At 34.5% G+C, this 23,072-nt stretch overlaps 1 protein-coding gene across 3 annotated transcripts; it reads right to left on the bottom strand.

Moving 5' to 3' along the window:
• Positions 1-2,212: 2,212 nt before the first annotated feature.
• On the bottom strand, positions 2,213-22,872 carry LOC121388915 (cyclin-dependent kinase 10-like). Of its 3 annotated transcripts, none has more exons than XM_041520454.1 (17): positions 22,764-22,872; positions 20,131-20,303; positions 19,116-19,188; positions 17,842-17,913; positions 16,840-16,942; positions 16,351-16,432; positions 14,796-14,863; positions 14,070-14,122; positions 13,157-13,226; positions 11,858-11,917; positions 9,499-9,622; positions 8,394-8,443; positions 6,753-6,842; positions 5,238-5,290; positions 4,334-4,412; positions 3,838-3,895; positions 2,213-3,048 (listed from the first exon to the last, which is right to left on the bottom strand). In XM_041520454.1, exons 2-17 carry the CDS (start codon positions 20,236-20,238, stop codon positions 3,028-3,030), a joined length of 1,164 nt encoding a protein of 387 aa, XP_041376388.1. In that variant the 5' UTR covers positions 20,239-20,303; positions 22,764-22,872; the 3' UTR covers positions 2,213-3,027. The 3 variants fall into 3 exon arrangements, with proteins under 3 accessions (XP_041376388.1, XP_041376389.1, XP_041376390.1); XM_041520455.1 differs by having other exon boundaries at positions 22,669-22,791; XM_041520456.1 differs by lacking the exons at positions 20,131-20,303; positions 22,764-22,872 and adding an exon at positions 19,547-19,578.
• Between the last annotated feature and the right edge of the window lie 200 nt (positions 22,873-23,072).

Genomic DNA, 23,072 nt, shown 5'->3' on the forward strand with positions numbered 1-23,072 from the left:
AACATCGAAAAAGTTTCGTTTTGGTTTTCCGATTGATTACGAACACATGACGAACAAGTCTGACCTGGATATGCAAATTAGGTGCACTTGTTTTTGATAGTCTGTTGTGTCGTAGTTTTTAGTAATAATGCCTACATTGTCTGATATAATACAGTTTTGGTAGACGATTACAACTTTTTTTGTTTTAATTCATCCATTTGCGTTAACACATATTTGGGATCTATCGCAACACGTCCAATCCGCTATTTACATAGTCCGAACGGACGTAGAAAGTAAAGTACACTGTCATTTGCTGTGCTATTTTAAGCAGACGATCTTATTTTGTAAAAAGGTGTGTACATATGTTTCGTACTTTTTTTCTTCAAATATTTTATTATTTTATTTTATTTTTTAAAAATCATTTTTGGTATGGTTTTTGTAATTAAAAAACAAAAACAAACGTTACTACAGTAGTTGTAAATTAAGTGGAAAAAACCCATTTAATTTAAATGTGCTACTCACTCCCTTTGAAGTAATGGTCGTACCCGTTGTCACATCATGTGGCGTAACAGCCCCCCTGAGAATCGTGCGAGTTTAATCTTTATAGTATGTTAAAAATTATGAACACTGTTACAATGAAATAGTTCTGCTGGGAGATTATTAGATTGCGTATTATAGATATTGAAACTTAATAAAGTTGATCCGGTCAAATATAACATTTACCGACCAGCGGTATGTTACTTCTTTATTATTCACGATTGAATAATGGGTCATTCGAGAACTACGCAACGTGCACTGAGGAGAAAGTGGAAATTATGGAAAATGTGACGAAACGTAATTGGGGGGGGGGGGGGGGGGGGAGAGATTATTGTGCAACGTAATGTTAATTCATTAACTTTTCATTAAGTAAAATGCAACCAGTCATTGCCATTTTATGTTAACATATATGTATTACTAAAGACCCCAGAGTAAAATATGACACGGTCACAAAACATTACAAGGGGAGGGGGTATTAAAACTGCAAGGTTTTGCGTTACGTATTGTTAAATGGACACAAAGATCAACAAAGGACTATTCCACATTAGCGTATTGCAGTATCGGACATTGGCTTTTACCCCAATTTTGAACGATCCCTTCCCCCTCCCATAATGAATTTGCAATAACACAAGGGCCACCCGATGTAAATGTATTTGATTTGCCGTCCATTAGCTGGCGGTCAAGCCTAAATAAATAATATCAGGTAATAATGCAAACTTTAAAAAAATGCCCGTAGCTTATGAAAGAACACCCCAACAAATGTCAGCCTAATAGGACTATTTCCATTAATATAGGTTCACTGCAGGACCCATCAAATTAATGTTTTTGTCCAATAAAAAAAAATAACAGGGTGTGGGATGGGAGAAATACATGTTTAAAGTGGACTACAATTGTCATATAAAACATTACCATTTTGAATGCCCTGTACCTTGAAATTTCAGTCACAACATTTTACTTTTGTTAACAGCCATGTCTATATCTGTGTGGTCTTTAACCATATGTCCGACACCATATAACTGTAAATAAAATGTGTTTGAGTGCATTGTTAAATAAAACATTTCCTTTGAATAACAAGTCTGAGGAGAGTGATGGGAAACTAGAGTGATAGTTCCCTTTGCAAGTCTTTTAGCATTGCACTGTGAGACTTAGTGAATATTCGCTAAGCTCTCTTAGGCTCTACTAAACAACAAAGCATCCTCTCTGTAAGTCTTTTAGCATTGCACTGCGAGATTGTAAAGTTGCGAGAGTTTAGTGAATTAGACCCAGGGGCAGTGCAATGCTAAAAGACTTGTAAAGAGGATGCTTTGTTGTCTAGCAGAGCCTAAGAGATCTTTGTGAATTAGACCCCAGGTCTGTAGGCTACATACCGTATTACTTTGACTTTCAACTGGGCAAGGCATTCCATTATGTTAATGGGATCCGTGCCCCTTGCTTTCAATGTGTTACGTCCATTTTAACTGCATTTAGGATATTGTCCATGGATTGCATCAGTCTTTGTTTCAATCCTAACCGTGCATGTTCATATTTATTCTCTAACAATTTTTATATTCTGGACCAGACGTAATTTGCTACATATGAGATCCTAGACAGCACCAACATTGCTAAATCTCTCACTTGTAGTGTTGGCTCGGATCTTTGAAGTAGACTGGGAGACAAAAAGACTTTCCTGTCCATAAAAAATAACTGTCACTCAGTATAATGAGTAATACATGTACTTGAAAAACAGAATACATGCATTTTCAACAAACATTTATACAATTACAACATTTGTGTAGCAATTACACGTTCATGGACGACGCACACTTCAGTCACAAGTGAATAGACTGCTTAACAAAAAAAAGTGAATGTTTCTTCTATTTCTGTAACAATCACTCTTTGTTCCTGTCCAATCTTATATTTGCCATAATAACAATCGGTTTCAGTTGCTTTCCAAATGTTTCAACTGATCTATCAAAAATGATGATGAAAGAGCTGAAGAATATTGAGAATTTTTCCAATTATAACCTTTGGTATTTATGTGATCCATAATAATATATATGCATATCATCATTCAAATGGACATTTTTTTTTCCATTTATGTTTGCAATAGTACATTGACAAATAACAAGTGAAACACTCCATAAAAAGGATCCGATTCACAACTGTACAGTCAGTTGCAGTTTTTAGAGAATTGTCAACATGTTCCGTATGGAATATCTATGTTGGTTCCGATTGAACACTTCTTCCATTTTTACTATTGCACAGGTAACGATAATGCTGTCTGCACACCTTCTTAAATGTCCAGTTTTATATTTGTGATTTGTTAGAGATGATTTTCAGTCAGTCAAGAAAATTGCTGTTTCAGTGTGACTTCACCCTCTCTGAACATTCTTTTAGAATATTTTAATAAGGTCTTCGAATCCTTTCTGCAACAGCTCATAACTTATTGGTTTTTGTTGTGGATTATGACATTCCCAGTAAACCACGTTTTTAAACATTTGATAAGAAGTCTTGGCAAACTATTTTTCACGATCACACTTTTGGTTTCTTGGCCTGGGAAAAAAACACAAAGAAATTTTCAGATATCTATTAAATCCACCAAGGGAAAGTGTGAAACACTAGCAAAGTGTATATGATATAACAAGAAAAATTAAAATTTCTAAAATGACTAGAAGTCTCTGATAGTAATTTTTTAATGTGTAATTGTCCGTAATAACAAACTAATTTGATATAAACAAAGTACCGGTAGATGACAAATAACTGTGTGTCACTTTTGGACAATGAAAAAGTGGAATTGTGACTCCCAAGTTAAAAGGTTAATACCGGCCTTGGTGGCGCAGTGGTTAAGCTATCGGACTACAGGCTGGTAGGTACAGTGTTTGCAGCCCGGTACTGGCTCCAACCCAGAGCGAGTTCTTAAGGGCTCAATGGGATGGGTAGGTGTAGTTTATTTCTGCACTTTTCCCCCTGTTTTTTCAATGTTAAAATAGACCAATAACTGCACCTATTGCATAAATAGTCTCGCCTGATATTTTTAGAATTTGTATGCTCCCGAATAATGCTATAAAAGGCGAAGTGTAATTTGTCGATATTTAAATTATTTATAGATGAAATGTCACCTAGATATGGGAGTCCACGCAATGCATTAGATCTACTGGTAGACCCAGTAGAGCTAATTTTAATCAGATTGGTGTAAGGCCACTACACCCTCTTCTCTCTCACTAACAACTAACCCACTGTCCTGGACAGACAACCCAGATAGCTGAGGTGTGTGCCCAGGACAGCATGCTTGAACCTTAATTGGATATAAGCACGGAAATAAGTTGAAAGGTTAATACTTACAGACAAGGTAAGATGTGAGCTGCTTCCAAATTCCTTGAATGAACCAGGTTTTGATTTTCTGAAGAAAAAAAGAAGATTCTAGAGAGTAATGCATGAATGAATGAATGTTTTATTTGACTACGCACTTAACACACGGTTATATGGCATCAGATATATGATAAGAGGACCATATTTATAATAAGAGAGAAAATCTGATGCCATCAGGCTCTGGGCTACTCTTTTTCAATCTTTATATGCACCATCCCACAGGCAAGATAGTATACAAGACAGCCTCTGTTACACCAGTTGTGGAGCAGTGGCTACAACAAGAAATAGCCCAATGACTGGGTTGCCACAAACTGTGTAAAACCTTGGAGAATAACTAAAACCATTTCTAATTAACACAGAGATCTAAACATTTGTTACATTTTAATGATATTTGGCCACACTGAAAACCAGGCAAGACTAAAGTCGAAAAACGATCACACATGTTTAAGAATAATTGAAAAGTACACACTGTTCTTCCTTCTGTGAATCGGCATTCTTTCGCTTCAGACGATGTTGAGGAAAGGAAGGCATGAACTCTGGTTCACAAGCTGAAAACAGAACACTCAGTATTAAAACTGTTCCATAAACACAATATTAAAACTGTTCCATAAACACAATATCTTAACAAACTACAAGCATTCTGACAGCACTGAGTGCCATAACTCCATCAAAAATGGACAGATCCCCCCCCCCCCCCCCTAAACTTAATCTGTACCTCTACATGGTAAAGCTATATCCCAAATTTCAGCTCATATCTTTAGGTATGTGGGGCAGATGAATGGACAAAAAGATGGACAGACCGATGGAAAACAAAACCTACAGTCCCCTCTAGTAGGAGACTAATAACCATAAAGAGTTGTGGTACCAAAATGTATGATGTAGGAATCACACCATTTTAAAATTGTCACACATAAAAATAAACAGAACACCACAAACATTATGAGCCTTATTTAAAAAAATTACAAAAATTAATCAATGTGCATTATTTCATATCCCTGAAAATCTTAAATGTGGACCACATAAAATGTACATGCAGTGTTAAACAACAACATTTTCCCTATCAGCCAACATACAATACACGGAACACCTTTTCACGTAAGCTGTTGTTTTGTTCATGCCTCAATTACACTTTAACTTCACACAAACTGCCAATTGATTAAGTGGTAAAATTAATAGTTGCAAACTTCAGATAACTAATTTTAAATTGAATGCAATTTTTTAGTAGTTAATTACATGTGTATTAGACAAATATAATTCAAACAACTGAACAATCAGCTACCAAGGTAAAACCCATTGGCAAGTGAACAGACTTCGGGTTATTGAATATTTTTAACTATTTGCCTCAAAAAATATTTTTTAATGATATGACATACGATGAGGCTGCTCCTTGAAATACGAACAGTCCAGACAGTCCTCAGCTGTGGCTCTGAAAGATCAAATATAACAGAACTTTACGTACTGGATGGACGGTTGACACATGAGAGACACGGAGAATACTACTAGTACATAATATGTGAAATTCAAGATACATGTGCATTGATTGTTTCAAAGGGGGCGGGACGTAGCCCAGTGGTAAAGTGTTCGCTTGATGCACGGTCAGTCTAGGATCGATTCCCGTCGGTGGACCCATTAGGCTATTTCTCGTTCCAGCCTGTGCTCCACAACTGGTGTAAGAAAAGCTGTGGTATGTGCAATCCTGTCTGTGAGATGGTACATATAAAAGATCCCTTGCTGCTAATCGAAAAGAGTAGCCTACGAAGTGGCAACAGCGAGTTTCCTCTCTCAATATCTGTGTGGTCCTTAACCATGTCTGATGCCATATAACCATAAATAAAATGTGATGAGTGCGTCGTTAAATAAAACTTTTCCTTCAAGTTACATGTGCATTGATTGTTTCAAAAAGTACATAACTGGCAAAAGTGAGGTAAGTTTCTACACAATAAGTTGTAAGATATAGAGAGAATACTACACAAGTTTCTGTTAAATATTGTTCAAGTTACATTCACTGTTTCAAAATGTTGATAACGGGCAAACGTAAGGTACATTTTTACACAATGAGTTGTAAGATGTAACATGGTATTGGGGGTCATTCAACATTTAATATGTAACACTCATGGGGAGGTTGAGGTGGTATCATGGGATGTATTACAAAACATTATGGGGTATAGAGAGAGCTTTTGTCAAGAGTTATGTAACATTTTCAAAACAATTATCTGAATTTTATTTTGTATAATTGTCTTACATATCCTCAAATTATAGGTTAAAATTATTTTAACCATCTGTTCAAATTAAGCTATTTACAGAGATTCTGCTTGTATGGTTAATTTGTGTTCCTCATTAATAAAAATTGTTAAATGTTAATTTCACTGGACAGCTTTAGCATCTAGGTGATCACCATAAAGCAGCCAGTGCCTTTAAATCAATCTGTAACATATGTGGGATACTATAAATCTTACAATGTCCTTTAAAATAGGCGTGTAAGAAAAATGAATTACTATGTGTGATGATGTTAGTATCTCCATTATGGTTCATAGGTTAAAAATAAATTAGTCCTACAATAACTTCAATTAATGACAGCCAGTCATCATCAAACGCACCAGACACATTATGTACAGGGGAATGTCCCGAGTAACTCTCCATTCCTGAAAAATAATGGTGACGAGGAATGGAGAGTTATGAGGATATTCTCCTACTTAAAATACGCCACTAAATAATAATTTTATGTGAATATATGTTAATATGGATTTTAACACCAATGATTTTGGTGGGTTAATTTAGTTTGAGTTTCATCACAACATCATTGAAAAATACTGTGACTTTGCAGGTGCATTTTAAGGATAAAGTAATACACATATTGCAATTAAGTTTAATGTGGTTAAGAAACTTGCCTTTTCACAGGATCAAACATGAACAGGAAGTTCAGAAGTCGAACACCACCATCAGACAGCCAGGGGAATGTGTGTCTTAAATTGTTGTACCTGTAAACAGAGAATAAATTACACATAACATTATCAGAGAAAGAAAGTTTGTTTGTTTTGTTTAACAACACCACTAGAGCACCTTGATTTATTAATCATCGGCTATTGGATGTCAAAAATATGGTCATTTTGACACAGTCTTAGAGAGGAAACCCACTACATTTTTCCATTAATAGCAAGGGATCTTTTTTATGCACCATTCCACATACAGGATAGCACATACCATAGCCTTTGATATACCAGTCATGGTGGCATATCAGAGATGACCAAGAAAAGGTGGATTGTAAATAAATGTTTATTTGTGTAATAACATCACTAAAGCTCACTGATTAACTGGCTAAGTATTGATTTCATACAATATATAATATAGGGTTAGACAAATCCACTAACCCTCAGTTCCGGCTAGTGAATTTTTGGTCTGGACTAGTGGAAATTATCAACTGTATTACTATAATGCATAGGGCACTAGCCAAAGCTAGTGACTTTCTTCAACACTTGTCGAACACTGTCGTATATTTGGTAATTTGAACACATGTATGGTCCCTTTTTGCAGATGTGGTCACATATATTAGTACAATGCACTCTGATCCAACCAGCATCCGAGTAATATGGATTCTTGTGTATACCAGCATAATCACAGAAAGAAAGAAAGAAATATTTTATTTAACGACACACTCAACACATTTTATTTACAGTTATATGGCGTCAGACATATGGTTAAGGACCACACAGATTTTGAGAGGAAATCCGCTGTCGCTACTACATGGGCTACTCTTTCCGATTAGCAGCAAGGGATCTTTAATTTGTGCTTCCCACAGGCAGGATAGCACAAACCATGGCCTTTGTTGAACCAGTTATGGATCACTGGTCGGTGCAAGTGGTTTACACCTACCCATTGAGCCTTGCGGAGCACTCACTCAGGGTTTGGAGTCGGTATCTGGATTAAAAATCCCATGCCTCGACTGGGATCCGAACTCAGTACCTACCAGCCTGCAGACCGATGGCCTAACCAGCATAATCACAGAGTACTGTCAAGTGACAATAGCTTAGATACAATTTGTCTAATTTATACTGACGTAATTCGTCTGTCTAATTTGAATCCAGTTTGGAAAGTTAATGTTTGTTTTGTTTAACGATACCACTAGAACACACTAATTTATTAATCATCGGCTATTGAATGTCAAACATTTGGTAATTTTGACATAGTGTTTTCCCTAGCTTGTTTTAGCATGGTGCAGCACCATGCCTCAATAGTCTAGCACCATCTTGCCTCAATCAGCGCCATGCTGCCCTGAGATTAAACAAGCTTTATCAGTAGTTAATTCTAAAATTGCCTTTATAAAACACAAAAAAAGGTATTATTAATTAATAAAATATGCCTTTTATATCTTTTGCCATTCATTTATTAAAGCAAGCACATAAATTACATTAATGTTTATTTTAATTTAAAAAAATTGTATTTTTAATGAAAAACAAGTGCCCCGAAAATGGTGAAAATGCCCCAAAAGTGTTTGGTCTACCATGCCTTGCCTAACAACGTGAGTCACTTACGGCTGTTTCTTCAGTGAGATATTTTCCAGTGCTGGCAAAGAAGAAAATCCCTGAAATATCAGAATGGAAGTAGCTGAGGTCTTGTTAGTGTGAAATGTTTTATCATTTAATCAGAATGGAAGTAGCTGAGGTCTCGTTAGTGTGAAATGTTTTATCATTTAATCAGAATGGAAGTAGCTGAAGGTCTCGTTAGTGTGAAATGTTTTATCATTTAATCAGAATGGAAGTAGCTGAGGTCTCGTTAGTGTGAAATGTTTTATCATTTAATCAGAATGGAAGTAGCTGACGGTCTCGTTAATGTGAAATGTTTTATCATTTAATCAGAATGGAAGTAGCTGAGGTCTCGTTAGTGTGAAATGTTTTATCATTTAATCAGAATGGAAGTAGCTAAAGGTCTCGTTAGTGTGAAATGTTTTATTATTTAATCAGAATGGAAGTAGCTGAGGTCTCGTTAGTGTGAAATGTTTTATCATTTAATCAGAATGGAAGTAGCTAAAGGTCTCGTTAGTGTGAAATGTTTTATTATTTAATCAGAATGGAAGTAGCTGAGGTCTCGTTAGTGTGAAATGTTTTATCATTTAATCAGAATGGAAGTAGCTGAAGGTCTCGTTAGTGTGAAATGTTTTATCATTTAATCAGAATGGAAGTAGCTGAGGTCTCATTAGTGTGAAATGTTTTATCATTTAATCAGAATGGAAGTAGCTGAAGGTCTCGTTAGTGTGAAATATTTTAGCATTAAATCAGAATGGAAAGGAATATTTTATTCCTCAATTATTATTGATGAAATACTTTACAATGTGAATGTAAGTAAATTAGATCCTTGCCATGTATAAAATCAACGAATGGATACTTCAAAGAGCATTCCAAATGCACCTACACACAAAAACGTAACGCTGAGCTAAACATTAATTAAAAGTATATTAATTAAAATGAGATGAACATACATAGTTGCAACTATATACCAAGTTTCATTGGTCTATGTTAGTTTGCAAGCAATGAAACTAAATGCGAAAAGTTAATGCCGGAGGTAAACTGTATTCATCCCCACTGATTTCAACTAACCTGCATGGGGCGAGTGTTAGGTTTTAATTCCTGCAAAACTTACAGGCCAGATACTGTCGTTTGGGGTGCCGAACATAGTAATGATGAGTTCAATCTGGTGAATTTCTGATCGTCCTGGTAACAGAGGTCGATGAGCTAACAATTCTCCCAGAATACATCCAGCAGACCTAAAAATGAAAAAAAAAAGGAAGAAAAATATTTTCTTTGAAGCACAGAGATGTATATACAGAGATGTGAGAGGGGCTGGAACAAAAAAGATTGCTGCGGCTGGGGAGCAGGGGTCGCTCAAGGACCCCTGAAGGAAAATTGTTGTTTGCAACCCCCGGAACTGCCAAAAAGTGCATTAAATGCTAACAAATCTAAACTGGTTATAACTTATAATATAAGGCACACATCATAAACTTGAAACCGTGAAAACATGTAAATGAATCATGTGTGGTCAACAGTATTGAACATCATGTTTTTGTTTTTTTAGACAAAATAGAAAAGCGCAGTTACGCATTTCTGCATAGCTCTCACATCCCTGTATATAACATCAACATACATGTTAAACCAATTTGTGGAATACAGTTTAAACTTTAAAGTTTGTTTTGTTTACTGAAAGAAAGAAAGAAAGAAATGTTTTATTTAACGACGCACTCAACACATTTTATTTACGGTTATATGGCGTCAGACATATGGTTAAGGACCACACAGATTTGGAGAGGAAACCCGCTGTCGCCACATAGGCTACTCTTTTATGACAGACAGCAAGGGATCTTTTATTTGCGCTTCCCACAGGCAGGATAGCACAAACCATGGCCTTTGTTGAACCAGTTATGGATCACTGGTCGGTGCAAGTGGTTTACACCTACCCATTGAGCCTTGCGGAGCACTCACTCAGGGTTTGGAGTCGGTATCTGAATTAAAAATCCCATACCTTGACTGGGATCCGAACCCAGTACCTACCAGCCTGTAGACCGATAGCCTAACCACGACGCCACCGAGGCCGGTTTGTTTAATGACACCACTAGAGGACATTGATTAATTTATCATCGGCTATTGGATGTCAAACATTTGGTAATTCTGACTCATCATCCGAGGAAATCCACTACATTTTTCTTAATGCAGCAAGGGATCTTTTATATACACTTTCCCACAGACAGGATAGCACATACCATGGCCTTTGTCCAATTGTGGTGCACTGGATGGGAGGAGGAAAAACTCAATCAGCTGAATGGATCAACTGAAATGTTTTGATCCTGTGACACAAGCACCCCAAGCGAGCACTCAACCAACTGAGCTAAATCATGTCCCCAAGACTACACATGTTTCAAGAAGTAATTCTATGTTTGAAATAATAGCGGATACTTGAATTCAAATGTACATCAATATGGAATGAAACATGATACAAATTTCTTAACATACACACATTACCCTGGCCAGCTCTAACCTCAGATAATTTTCCCATTGAACTTATGTAGTGTCCAATGGGCGACATCTCTGTCAATTCAAATTCTGTGCAACATACCTTTACGAAATGTTTGATCTGGAGCATGTTACAACAGATTCATGTATATTTAGATAGCTATGGTGATTTTACAATGTACATCTTATTAATGCATTAACCATAAGTAACATTTTGTTAGCATGGCACTGATTACAGGTCTAGACGCTAATTAAAATTTGGAAAACAAAATGTTTACTGAATCATTAAATTAATTTCCCATTCAAATCAGTGCTTCATGACTGCTATATCAAAGGTCTTAGTACCTGTATGTTCCGTCCTGTCTGTGGGATGGTGCATATAAAAGATTACTTGCTGCTAAAAGAAAAATGTACCGGGTATCCTCTGAAAACTACATGTCATAATTACCAAATGTTTGACATCCAGTAGCCGATGATTAATTAATCAGTGTGCTCCAGTGGTGTTGTTAATCAAACAAACTTTACATTAAATTTAATTTCATAATCTCTACCCTGGCTTTTTATCTAGGTCTGGTTTGGGTGTATTCCTATATTTTAAAGGGACATTCCTGAGTTTGCCGCACTTTTTAAGATGTTATCGACTAACAGAGACGTTTTAACAATTGTAATTACATATCAAATATATTTTTCTGCATAAAATATTAGTGGCTGTATATTGAACGTGTTTCTAATCGTTCTAATATTTGTACTAGGTTAAATTTCATCTTATTTCCTAAAATATTGTTTTTTCGTACGTACAAAATTATTTGAAAACACAATCCAGTTTGGGCTTCTTACAAATATTAAGACGACCAGAAACACATTGAATATACAGACATTGACATTCTAAACAAGAAAATATATATTTAATATGCAAATTTAATCGTAGGAATATTTTACTAGTCGGAAACATCTTACAATGCAGCAAACTCAGGAATGTCCCTTTAATTACTTACCACATATCTACAGCTGTTGTGTGTGTTTTAGCACCAAGAAGTAATTCAGGTGACCGGTACCTGTTTAAATAAAACAATAACATATTACCTGCATACATTATCTATATTATAATATGTTCATATAATATATATACATTTATTATATACATACAATGAAATCTACAGATCTATGGAAACCATAAAAGTGATATCCGGTGAAAAGTCATATTTTCACTGTATTTTAGCCACAGTGAAAATATAGAAATCATATTTACTTTTTTGTAAAAGATCATGATTAAATTATCTCCCTTCTCCTTGTCTCTTCTTATTTAAGTTTGATGATTACCAATGAATCTGATCGTATTTGAAAAATAACAAAATGTAATTTAAACAACTGTACCTATAAAAAGGGGATATTAAGTGCAATTAAGATAAAATATCTAAAATATAATGATGACACAATTTCCTGTCATGAGTATAAGTTAAAATTTAACAGTGTTCAATTTGTTTTCTTTTTGTGGGGTATTTTGGAGGATCGCTTTGTCAGGTATGTTTGCACAGCAGTATAATTAAATAAATGTTAATTTAATAATTAAATAAAGATAATTTTTATTCAAATGTCTTTTAAAAAGTCTATGGTCAAGTAAACTTTCTGGAAAAGTTCCATCAGAAGAAATATATCATGCCATTACGTGTTTTCAATAGGAAAAGCGAAATAATATTTTTTTAAATTAGGAAAGATGCATATAATAAATAGACTATTTCATGGTGTTTTTTCAAATGCGATTTTTATGTCAACTCGTGATGTGTGTAAACCATATTTTACTCATTGCTTCACAATTCGTGAAAATATGCTTTTCACACCTCACTCGTTGACATAAAAATTGTATTAAAAAAAATACACGAAATAGCCTCTATATATTTATTACATAATAAGCAGCATATCCAATAAAATAACATTTCCAAATTTCATAACGTTGTCGATTGGTGCAAATTAATCAGTTCATATATGTATATATATGACTGTTTCACACAACAATTATCATATCTTTAAGTCATTAGTAATACTATGAATAGTGTGTAAAATGGTTTTGACAGATGATATATATCAAATTGGAACAAAAGTGTAAGAGAAGGACAATAAGAGTAACTGGGTAGTTAATAAAATATTAAATTGTTTACAAAGTATTACAACGTTTATGTCCATTTAGAAAGCTGCAGCTTGTGACAATTAAAAATGGTTTAACTTGGGACATAAACTGGAAATAATATGTAAATGGTAACATCTTCACTATCCTCTTTCTATCTAATTTTACATACCAGAGAGTGACCACTTTAGGTGTCATGGCTTTCATGGGCAATCTGTACTTCCTAGCCAAACCAAAGTCAGCTGTAAAAACATTAAAATTAATTTGTTAAATACACATATATGTAGTCCTACATTTATTGTTATAAATGACAACACAATCACAGTGTTCGAGATTAACGGTATCCCGATATCCCAGGGATACCAGAATTTAATTTTGGATACCAGAATTCAATAATCCAGTATCCCACCAGGATACCATATAATGCTGTTGGGTTTCTTTAATCCTGCGTTTTTATTTTTCGCTGAAACAATGAAAGTAGTAATTTACTGGTGAAGTTAAGTAACAGTGTCGTCCAAGTTTGTTACGATGTTATTTATGAATTTCATTTAAGTGGGATACTAAATTCTCAGGTGGGATACCAGATTTTGAAATGTTAGTATCCAACTGGGATAATGCCCCAAAATTTTTATCTCGAATACTGAATCATAATAATTCTTGCAAAGTGAAGGAACCTAATAGTATACAAAAAATAGCACAACTTTTAACACGGAACATACATGAAAAAAGGATTATAAAATGTTTAAATTTTTCATGCTAGATGCATTTTTATTCACCAAGTGTTTCATCAACTGTTATAATTAAACTGGCTGGGATCATGAAGTGATTTCAATGAAAATTCTTTGGCAATAGGATTCACAGCCTTTTACTGAATGTACCTAGTAAAGTGCAGTCATAAAAAATGTCCCCACTCAAATTTATATATTTTTTAGCATATAATTGTAAATACTACATGTATATAAACAGCTAGCGTATATAAACCATTGTAAACTTAATAGCTAGCAAATAAAAGATTGTAAATTTTAGTCATTTAACTTTATCACAAAGCAAGAAAGTTAAATTATTAAAAAAAGATGATATCTAACCTATTTTAATACAACCCTTATCAGTCATCAGGAGATTGGATACCTTCAAATCTCTGAAAATACACAAAATGAAAGTACAGTGAAAAGTAATGTCCAGTTTATGGGGTATCTGGTTTAGAGAGGTTACGTTTTATTCTGATAATTTAAAAGGGACAGTGAAAAGTGTCAGGTTTCGAGGGAGTTCCGATTTACCGAGTCTTAGTTTTGAGGGATTTCTCTTTATATTAACTTGATTTATAAGTATTCAACATAAAAAAAAAAAAATTGGGTTTTTTAACGACACCACTATAGCACATTGATTTATTAATTGTCTACAGGATGTCAAATATTTGGCAATTTTGACATATAGTCTTAGAAAGGAAACCTGCTACATTTTTCCATTATGAGCAAGGTACCTTTTATATGCACCATCCCACAGACAGGACAGCATATACCATGGCCTTTGCTATACCAGTCATGGTGCACTGGCTAGAACAAGAAATAGCCCAACAGGCCCCCTGATGGCTATCGATCCTAGATTTGAGGGTGAAGTAACTTCGACTTCTGCCCACCCTTTTTAATTACTTTTTGTTCTGATGTGTTTATACATCTCTGAGTGACTTTATTTATAAATTTTCCAGGCAACATGCCTCCAAATCCCCCTACAGATTGCAATACCCTCTGGAAGCTCGACTCATTTGCCTTGAAAATCCTGGATCCCCCTTGTTTTACCATTGTTGCATGTACCTGTGAATTATGAAATTTTCATGGAGATATCGTAGACCTTTCAAAAGCTGGATGCCAATACACTTCACCTGAATAATCAAAAGAAAAAAAGTTCAGCAGAAATGTTATAAATTATATTTCAAGTATATTCTATGCCTGATTCAACGGTATATATTTTTATATTATGATTATAGAATTGGCCAAAAGTTTAAAAATGTAATTGACACAAAATTCTTCCATTGTATTTTAACTCTCTGCCCCTTCATATCGAGAATCCTGCCCTATTTGTTAGTGTGGAACATCAGAAGTCTATAATGATTAAGCAGGCCCACAGGAATAACATTTGTTTGTTACAAGGCATTTTTGGGAGGGTACCGGGATACCAGAGCATTACCCAACTAAAAATATTTCTCTGTATGGCATTAAATTCCTAGTACAGTGGACTCTGTCTAAACCGGACTCACTTCGTACCGTCAAAACAATCCGGTTTACCTAGAGGACCGGTTTAGACAGAGTTCATCCAGAGTTATGGTTCTTGAATGATCGACAACTCGCGATCAACAATGATGTTAGCAGGAACGAAATTTCACCGTTACGTTGCTCACACTTAGATCTTGACCGTGGGATGGTGCATTGTCAATAAATAACAGTATATTTCGTCGTTGTCGTCACATCTGTCTGTTAAGTTGTTGTAGCCAATCGCGAAACCGTTGAGATGTCATCCAAGTTTTGCTGTTGGCTGTCCAAGTGACATGTAGTGTGTCCTTGTTTATGTTCTTGAAACAACGAGGATTCTGTGCTTTACCAATCACCAAAGGTTTTAACTTTTCTCCCATTGAACTACAGCACAATAAAGCAGTTAATCTTTCTTTTGAAACTTTACCACCTTTCACCGCCTGGGTTTTATAAGCGAATGTTTTGTCGGGTAACGCTCGAAAGAACAATCCGGTCTCATCAAAGTTGAAGATATCTATTTATACATGCGTTAGGTTGGCAAGTATAACTCACCGAATTCATAAGAGTGAAATCAGTTAGGTATCAACACACACACCAATATTAATCTGATTGATCTCACGTCCTACTGCAATAAGAGTAAACTTCACACGAGTGCGATTACATTTTGTATTTGATCTTGCGACAGCGTCCTGATTACTTGGCAATTGACGATCATTGTTCGACTAATTAAGCAGCCCGTCATTCAGTCAAATCCCAATCCGGTGTAGACAGAGGTAATTAATGCATGAACGGTTCTTTCGTTCTTGATTTTTGATCCATAGTCCGGAGTAGACAAAATACGGATTAGGCAGAGATTTATACCTAAGCAATAAACGGTAGCTGGACGGGGCTTTAGAAATGGACCGGTTTATGCAGAGATCCGGATTACACAGAATCCAGTTTAGACAGACTCCACTGTATCTGGATAATAAACCTGCAGTGACTTTGGGTTATAATATTCAGTTATTTTAACATGGTTGTTTTTTTAATATATGCTGGTCAAAAAAAGTTAATTTTGGAGTCCTCAAGTGGCCAAGGGGATTACTGGTCCTCAAGTTCCTATAAACCTGTTGAGAGTTACCTGTGATTCTGAAAATGGAGCTGCCATGTTGTCAAGCAAAGACGCCAAGTCCTGTTCACAATACTCCATCACCAGAAAAATACTAAAAAAATTAAACAAAGTATATGATATGTACCTCAAAAACACAATAAACACAGCTATAGTGTCATGATACCTATTTATAAATAAAAGTTGAAATAATGATAAAAAGCTGTCAACACTATCGAAGTTAAATAAAGGTAATTTTTCGGCAATTTTGATCAAATTGAATTTAATGTATGAAAATGATTTGCTGCAAAAAAAAAAACCTGAAAATCACTCCTGAGCTATAAATTGATGAAAAAAAAGGAATCATTTATCATTAAAAACAAATTGAATGAATGAATGTTTAACGACACCCCAGCACGAAAAATACATCAGCTATTGGGTGTCAAACTTAGTAAATGCAAAACATAAATATTAAAAACGAAGTCTTTTTATTAATGAAGCTGAAAGTACATATATAGATACCTGTCGAAGCTCTTCCCAACAACAACTTCTTTCATCTCCACAATATTATCATGCCGCAGATTCAACAAAATGTTGATTTCTCGCAGACCGCTGATGGGGATTCCTGAAATCATCATCATTAACACTGAAACTATTTACAATACAGTTATAAAAAAATTCACTATGCTAATAGCTTTTATTGGTTATTTTGATTATTAGTTTCTAATGTGGTTGAGTTTGTTTTTTGGGTGTTTTTATTTTTTAATTTTATTTTTTTTAAATTGGGGGGGGGGGGGGGGGGGGGGTTGGTAGTTGTAAATAATGGATGTGGTAGTGAATTAGAAGTATGTGTTTCTCTGTTTGCATGAAAGCATTACTTATTTTTTAATTATATATTTAAAATGGCTGCTTGTGTATGTTAACTAAACTAAAATCAGGGCTAGCTCTGGCATTCACCAAATTCGCCAATTGTGAATTTCAAAAACAATTGGCGAAATTTATTCTAATTTGGCAAAATAATTTCATGAAATAAATGATATTTTGTTGGAAAATAAATGGGTTTCTGCAGTTTTTGGAGTATAATTAATAATTTGGCGAAATTTTCGGCTGACCCACAGTTAGCCCTGAAAATATTCACAATAAATTATTATAATTGTAACTTTTACAGCACTAACTTTTATAAAAAGAATAACCAATATTTCGGGTTTTCAGAGAATGAAAAAATGTCTAGACTATCTATATGTAGGTTACAAGAATATCTAAAAAATAAAAATTGCATAAAATTTTAAGTACTAAATGTTTTTGTTTTTTTTACACATTCTACTATTATTTCATAAATTAAGTAGGCCTACAATGTACATTGTCTTTTCTGTTCCACTATTTATTCAATGTCCGTGCCAAATATCAGAAACCTGTCAAATGTTTTAAGATACATAAAGCAAGATACAGTCGAAAGAGCATGATTTAAAAAAAAACCCACCCTAAAACATCTAATTGCAAATTTAAATCCATATAACTTCCTACCATCTTTTTCCCTTTCCATCCTCATTTTTTTGAGAGCCACCACTTTGTTTGTGCGTGTATCTCTGGCTCTGTCTGTAACGAAAATAACCATGTCAGAATAACAGTCGTTGACATTTACTTGATATGCCATATGCAGGGTATATACTGGTGTATGACATTGCATATTCAAACAAATTATTTACTAGTTATATAATGATAGCAAGAACATATATACTAGGTACATTCAGGTATTCAGACTATTGTAGGCATTTATTTAAATTTGGATTCTTGCTATCTTTATAATATTATTTAAGAAATAACAGATTAATTTCTGTCATTTACAACCTGATTTTTATGCTTAAATTCAAATAAGGTTCAAGCATGCCGTCCTGGGCAAGGCTAGTTGTTAGTGGTTAGTGCCCTACTGGGCAGCTAAAATTCAATCTGCATGAGGTTAGAGGTGGTAGTCAGTGGCGTAGCATGGGTTGCCAGTGCCCAGGGCAAGGCAAGTATTGCACCCCCTAACCAGTGGACCGTTAGCACTCCCCGAGTCCCTTCCACCGCCCCGGTGGCCCCGCCCACACTATGCCACTGCCCAACCCTTTCCTGTCCTGCCCACGCTACACCACTGCTGGTACTGTGATAAATGTTTACAGTTTGCTTTAACAACATCACTAGAGAACATTTAGTTATTAATCATTGGTTATTGTATGTCATACATATACATCTGATAATTCTGATAAGCATGAATAGTCATCAGCAACAGGGAATCTTTTACTTGCTCCTTCCAACAGACAGTGCTGGTACATAAATAATTTTAGGCATAGAATTTGATTTTTTTTTTTTTTACAGGATTCTGGCAGAATTGTAAAAATTATGTAATGTGTATATATTTTAGGATTTCATTTCTTAATGTTATGTTTCCGAACCAAATCTAGGATTCTTGGAAGTAGACATTCCTGTTAAATTTGCAGCCTGAATTTCTAAACTCATAAACAAAGAAAGAAAGAAAGAAATGTATTATTTAACAGTGCACTCAACACATTTTATTTCCGGTTATATGGCGTCAGACATACAGTTAAGGACCACACAGATATTGAGAGAGGAAACCTGCTGTCGCCACTTCATGGGCTACTCTTTCCATTTAGCAGCAAGGAATCTTTTATATGCACCATCTCACAGACAGGGTAGTACATACCACGGCCTTTGATATACCAGTCGTGGTGCACTGGCTGGAACGAGAACTTGGAAGTACAGATTCCTGTTAAATTTGCAGGTGAAATTTCTGAACTCACAAACAATGCCGTATGTTCCTTCTCCGACTCTGTTTAACTTCTCAAAATCTATCACTGACCGACATTTTCCCAGCTGAAAGAAAAAAAAAAATTTGAACAACTTTTAACATTCATGAAAATAACTTGAATTTTTTTTTTTTTGATAATCATATTAAATGTTTTTAAAATGGAACACCTAGTCAAATGTTTCTGTGGCACATGCAGGTCATACATAAAAACCTTAATAGCCACATTGGGGAATGCATTTGAAAACTTATTTCAACAATAGTTTTAAAAACATGTACATGCACCACTCACAATTCAAGTCGGCATTCAACAATGCCAATGTAAAAGTAAGTAAACTTAATTAAAGAGACAGACCCAAGTTTTTAAACACTACAGCATATTATTTACCATCAGAGCCATTTATGATCAATGAAATCAAACATTACTTATATTTTATTCTTTGGATTATCCATTTCTGTAGAACCGAAGTGTTTCTGGTCATCCTGGTGTTTCTAATACTAAAAAAACATTTCTCATATTTTTAAAAATGCATGTGCGTCTGAGAAATAGTGGTTTATTGAGTTCTAGTCTATTTTTAAGGATATTTCCAGTTTCAACATCACAAACTCTTCTTTCACTCTATTTTAACTTTATCCAAATAAGTTACAGGTTTGTAAATTAACTAAACTTAGTGTCCATTATTATGAGTTAAAACTAGGGTATGCGCCTTTAACATTAGCAATTTTTTTTTGGGGTCAACACAACTTCAGTGAAGAAATACATTTGCTAGTATAAATATTTATAATACAAATTCCAAGGCAGAGTGTATTTTAGCTGAAGCAAACTACTTTTGCTGATTAATATTATAGTACTTATATTTATTTTTGGTACTTAAGGCAAAATTTTAGGTTACAAGGGCTGCACATGTATATCTTTTAAGAATTCAATATAGTACCATAGACATTGTAAACACATATGATAACTTGACATTTACATTGCATGGGAATGGAAAGGACTGAATAAGTTTTACCCTTGCTGAGTCTGGCATTTCCATCCACTCTCCAGTGAGAATAGACATAAAACATGGCTTCTCCTGACTCAAACTTCGGCGATATCGTTCAACACCTTCAGACACCATTATGATGGGTGCATCTGTTTTCAAACTTTAGTCTTCATTAAAGTTCTGAAGCTCATGTCATGGTGCTGTAAAAGAAAGAAAATGTTTTATTTAACGACGCACTCAACACATTTTGTTTACGGTTATATGGCATCAGACATATGTTATGGACCACACAGATATAGGTCTGGGATCGATCCCTTCAGTGGACCCATTGGGCTATTTCTCATCACAGCCAGTGCATCACGACTGGTATATCAAAGGCTGTGGTATGTGCTATCCTGTCTGTGGGACGGTGCATATAAAAGATCCCTTGCTGCTAATTGGAAAGAGTAGCCCATGAAGTGGCGACAGTGGGTTTCCTCTCTCAATATCTGTGTGGTTCTTAACCATATGCCTGATGCCGTATAACTAATTAAAATGTTTTGAGTGCATCGTTAAATAAAACATTTCTTTCTTTCAATCATGTGTCAGTACATGTAGTTCGAATATCATTAAAACAGTTCATAAGTAAAAGGTTTAATTATAACAAAAATGTTGGATTACTGCCCTACACCGAGTACAGTAAGCAAAGATTCCCACTCAATACTTACAGGATATTAAACAAGCTTCCATTTTCATATCATGTTTATGTCCCGAGTGAAATAATTTTTAATTGTCGTGAGCTTTAGCAAGTGATCATGAAAATTATTCCACAAAGGACATAAACATGATATGAAATGGTACTGAGTTTAATATCCTAGTATTCCTACATGTATTTATTACCCATAATCAATCTTAATTTATATCACTCAACTTGTTTGGTTGATGTTCCCCTAAAGTTGTAGTGTGCCAATCGATGACGTAACAAAGTGTTACATCCCACTTGACGTTCTAGTCACTTTGATATGTACCAAAATATATTTAACCATATGGATAATAAAAAAATAATCCTACATGTATGTTTGATATTAAATACCTCTATATTGATAATTTTCTATTTCACTTACAACAAATATTTCACTTATTAATCACTAAAACACACACTTACAGGAAGAAACTTGACAGCATTTCTTTTCAACAATGTTTCGGTTAAGTACATAGGTCACGTGTCTTGTTGGGTTTTTTCCTGTAGTGTGAAGTTTAGTGATTAACGACAGAGTACTCATGCTAAATAAATAATAAGTGTTCTCACTGGGTGAAAATTAAAGAAGGACGACTGCATGATCCCACTGCCCCTCCCTTCAAAAAACCCCCAAAACATAAAATTATCTTTTTTAAATTGGGTTACTGTATACAGTGTTCGAGATTAAATTTTTTGGGCAGTAACCCAGTTGGATACTAACATTTAAAAATCTGGTATCCCACCTGACAATTTAGTGTTATATGGTATCCTGGTGGGATACTGGGTTCTTGAAGTCTTGTATCCAAAATTAAATTCTGGTATATAATTCTGCACTGTACACGCTGGTTCATCTTTTATAAATGTACCATTAGTTGGAACCTGAGATATTGTCAGTCTGACATTCACAGGCATTCGTTTTGCTGAACTGATCAAAGTTTTAACATTACATAAATTTTATTATTTTAATAAAGATTTAATGATAAGTGAAAAATAATAATGATTTTTTTTAAAGTGATTCGCTAATGTGAGATAACATTTATCTGTTCCTTTTATTTCCATCTTTGAATGAATTGATCGCATTGATATAACCAGTTGACAAAAGTAGTTTCGTTTTTGTAAAGGCGGTGTATGATACATAAATGTACATGTATGATTTGACACTCAAGCTAAATTTTAATGATGAATGTTTTAGTACCACTTCCATTGTTTTTATAAGCAGTAATATCCCTAAGAAAATTTAAAGTTTCTATTTTATTGTGATTTGCTGAATAAACAAATGACATTAAGTAAAAATCGTCAGTTATGACCAATTAAATCTGCAATTAAGGACAAAATATCAGACGAGAGTGAGTGGACACAAAAAACCCAGAATGACCGTTCTGATCATGTGACAAATTTGGCGACAAGTAAGTGGAATTGTTTAGTCAGAGGTTGCTGAAACTATAAAAATTTAATATTTTTATTGCTCAATATAACTTTTAAATTATTATGTGGATCAAACATACAAATGGATACTTGTACGTGACACAATAGAGGCTGTTAAAAATACTGTTAAATTACTCTGCGATAACTGTAATAAGCTTCTGAAGTTTTTCATCATGGCCAGTTGCCTTTGGAGTTTGATTTAGGGTCTATCCAGTGTGCAGACTGATAAAAAAAAAATTGTGTGTGTGAAAAAAAAAGTGCAATTTTTTTCAGTTGAAATTTAATTTAAAATTTCCAAAAATACTTTTAAATGGTGCATACCACAATATTTTATGGAATACCATAAGTATCAAATTCATATTGATGTGAATAAACTTGACACCAGCAACCCCCCCCCCCCCCATCCCACCCCACACACACACCTTTCTTTGATATTTCGAAATTTCCTAATCTTTCCTAGACAGTATTTCAGCTTAGCTTGAAAATTCTTTTTATCTCTAAAAATCATAATAGTTACATTAGCGCCCAAGTCAAGTTTGAGCAGAGTTTGAAATTGCTGCGAACACCTCTCAGTCTCTGTTTTGCTTCTTAGTCTCGTCTTCTAATCAGATTGTGTTGAACGAGACTATTAGGAACTCTTCATCTATAAGAAAATATGAAAATGGGGTTGGGAGTAATTATTAATTCTCATTATATTTTCTTATAAAAATTGATTATGTTTTAGTTTTTAGAGAATCATAAACCTTATTCACATCATATTATTCACATTATTTAATAGTAATTAAATTCGAGGATTATTCAACATCTAAGCAAACATACTTGCAAT

The sequence above is a fragment of the Gigantopelta aegis genome, chromosome 14 (assembly GCF_016097555.1).
Source record: "Gigantopelta aegis isolate Gae_Host chromosome 14, Gae_host_genome, whole genome shotgun sequence".
Taxonomy (NCBI): Eukaryota; Metazoa; Mollusca; class Gastropoda; order Neomphalida; family Peltospiridae; genus Gigantopelta; species Gigantopelta aegis.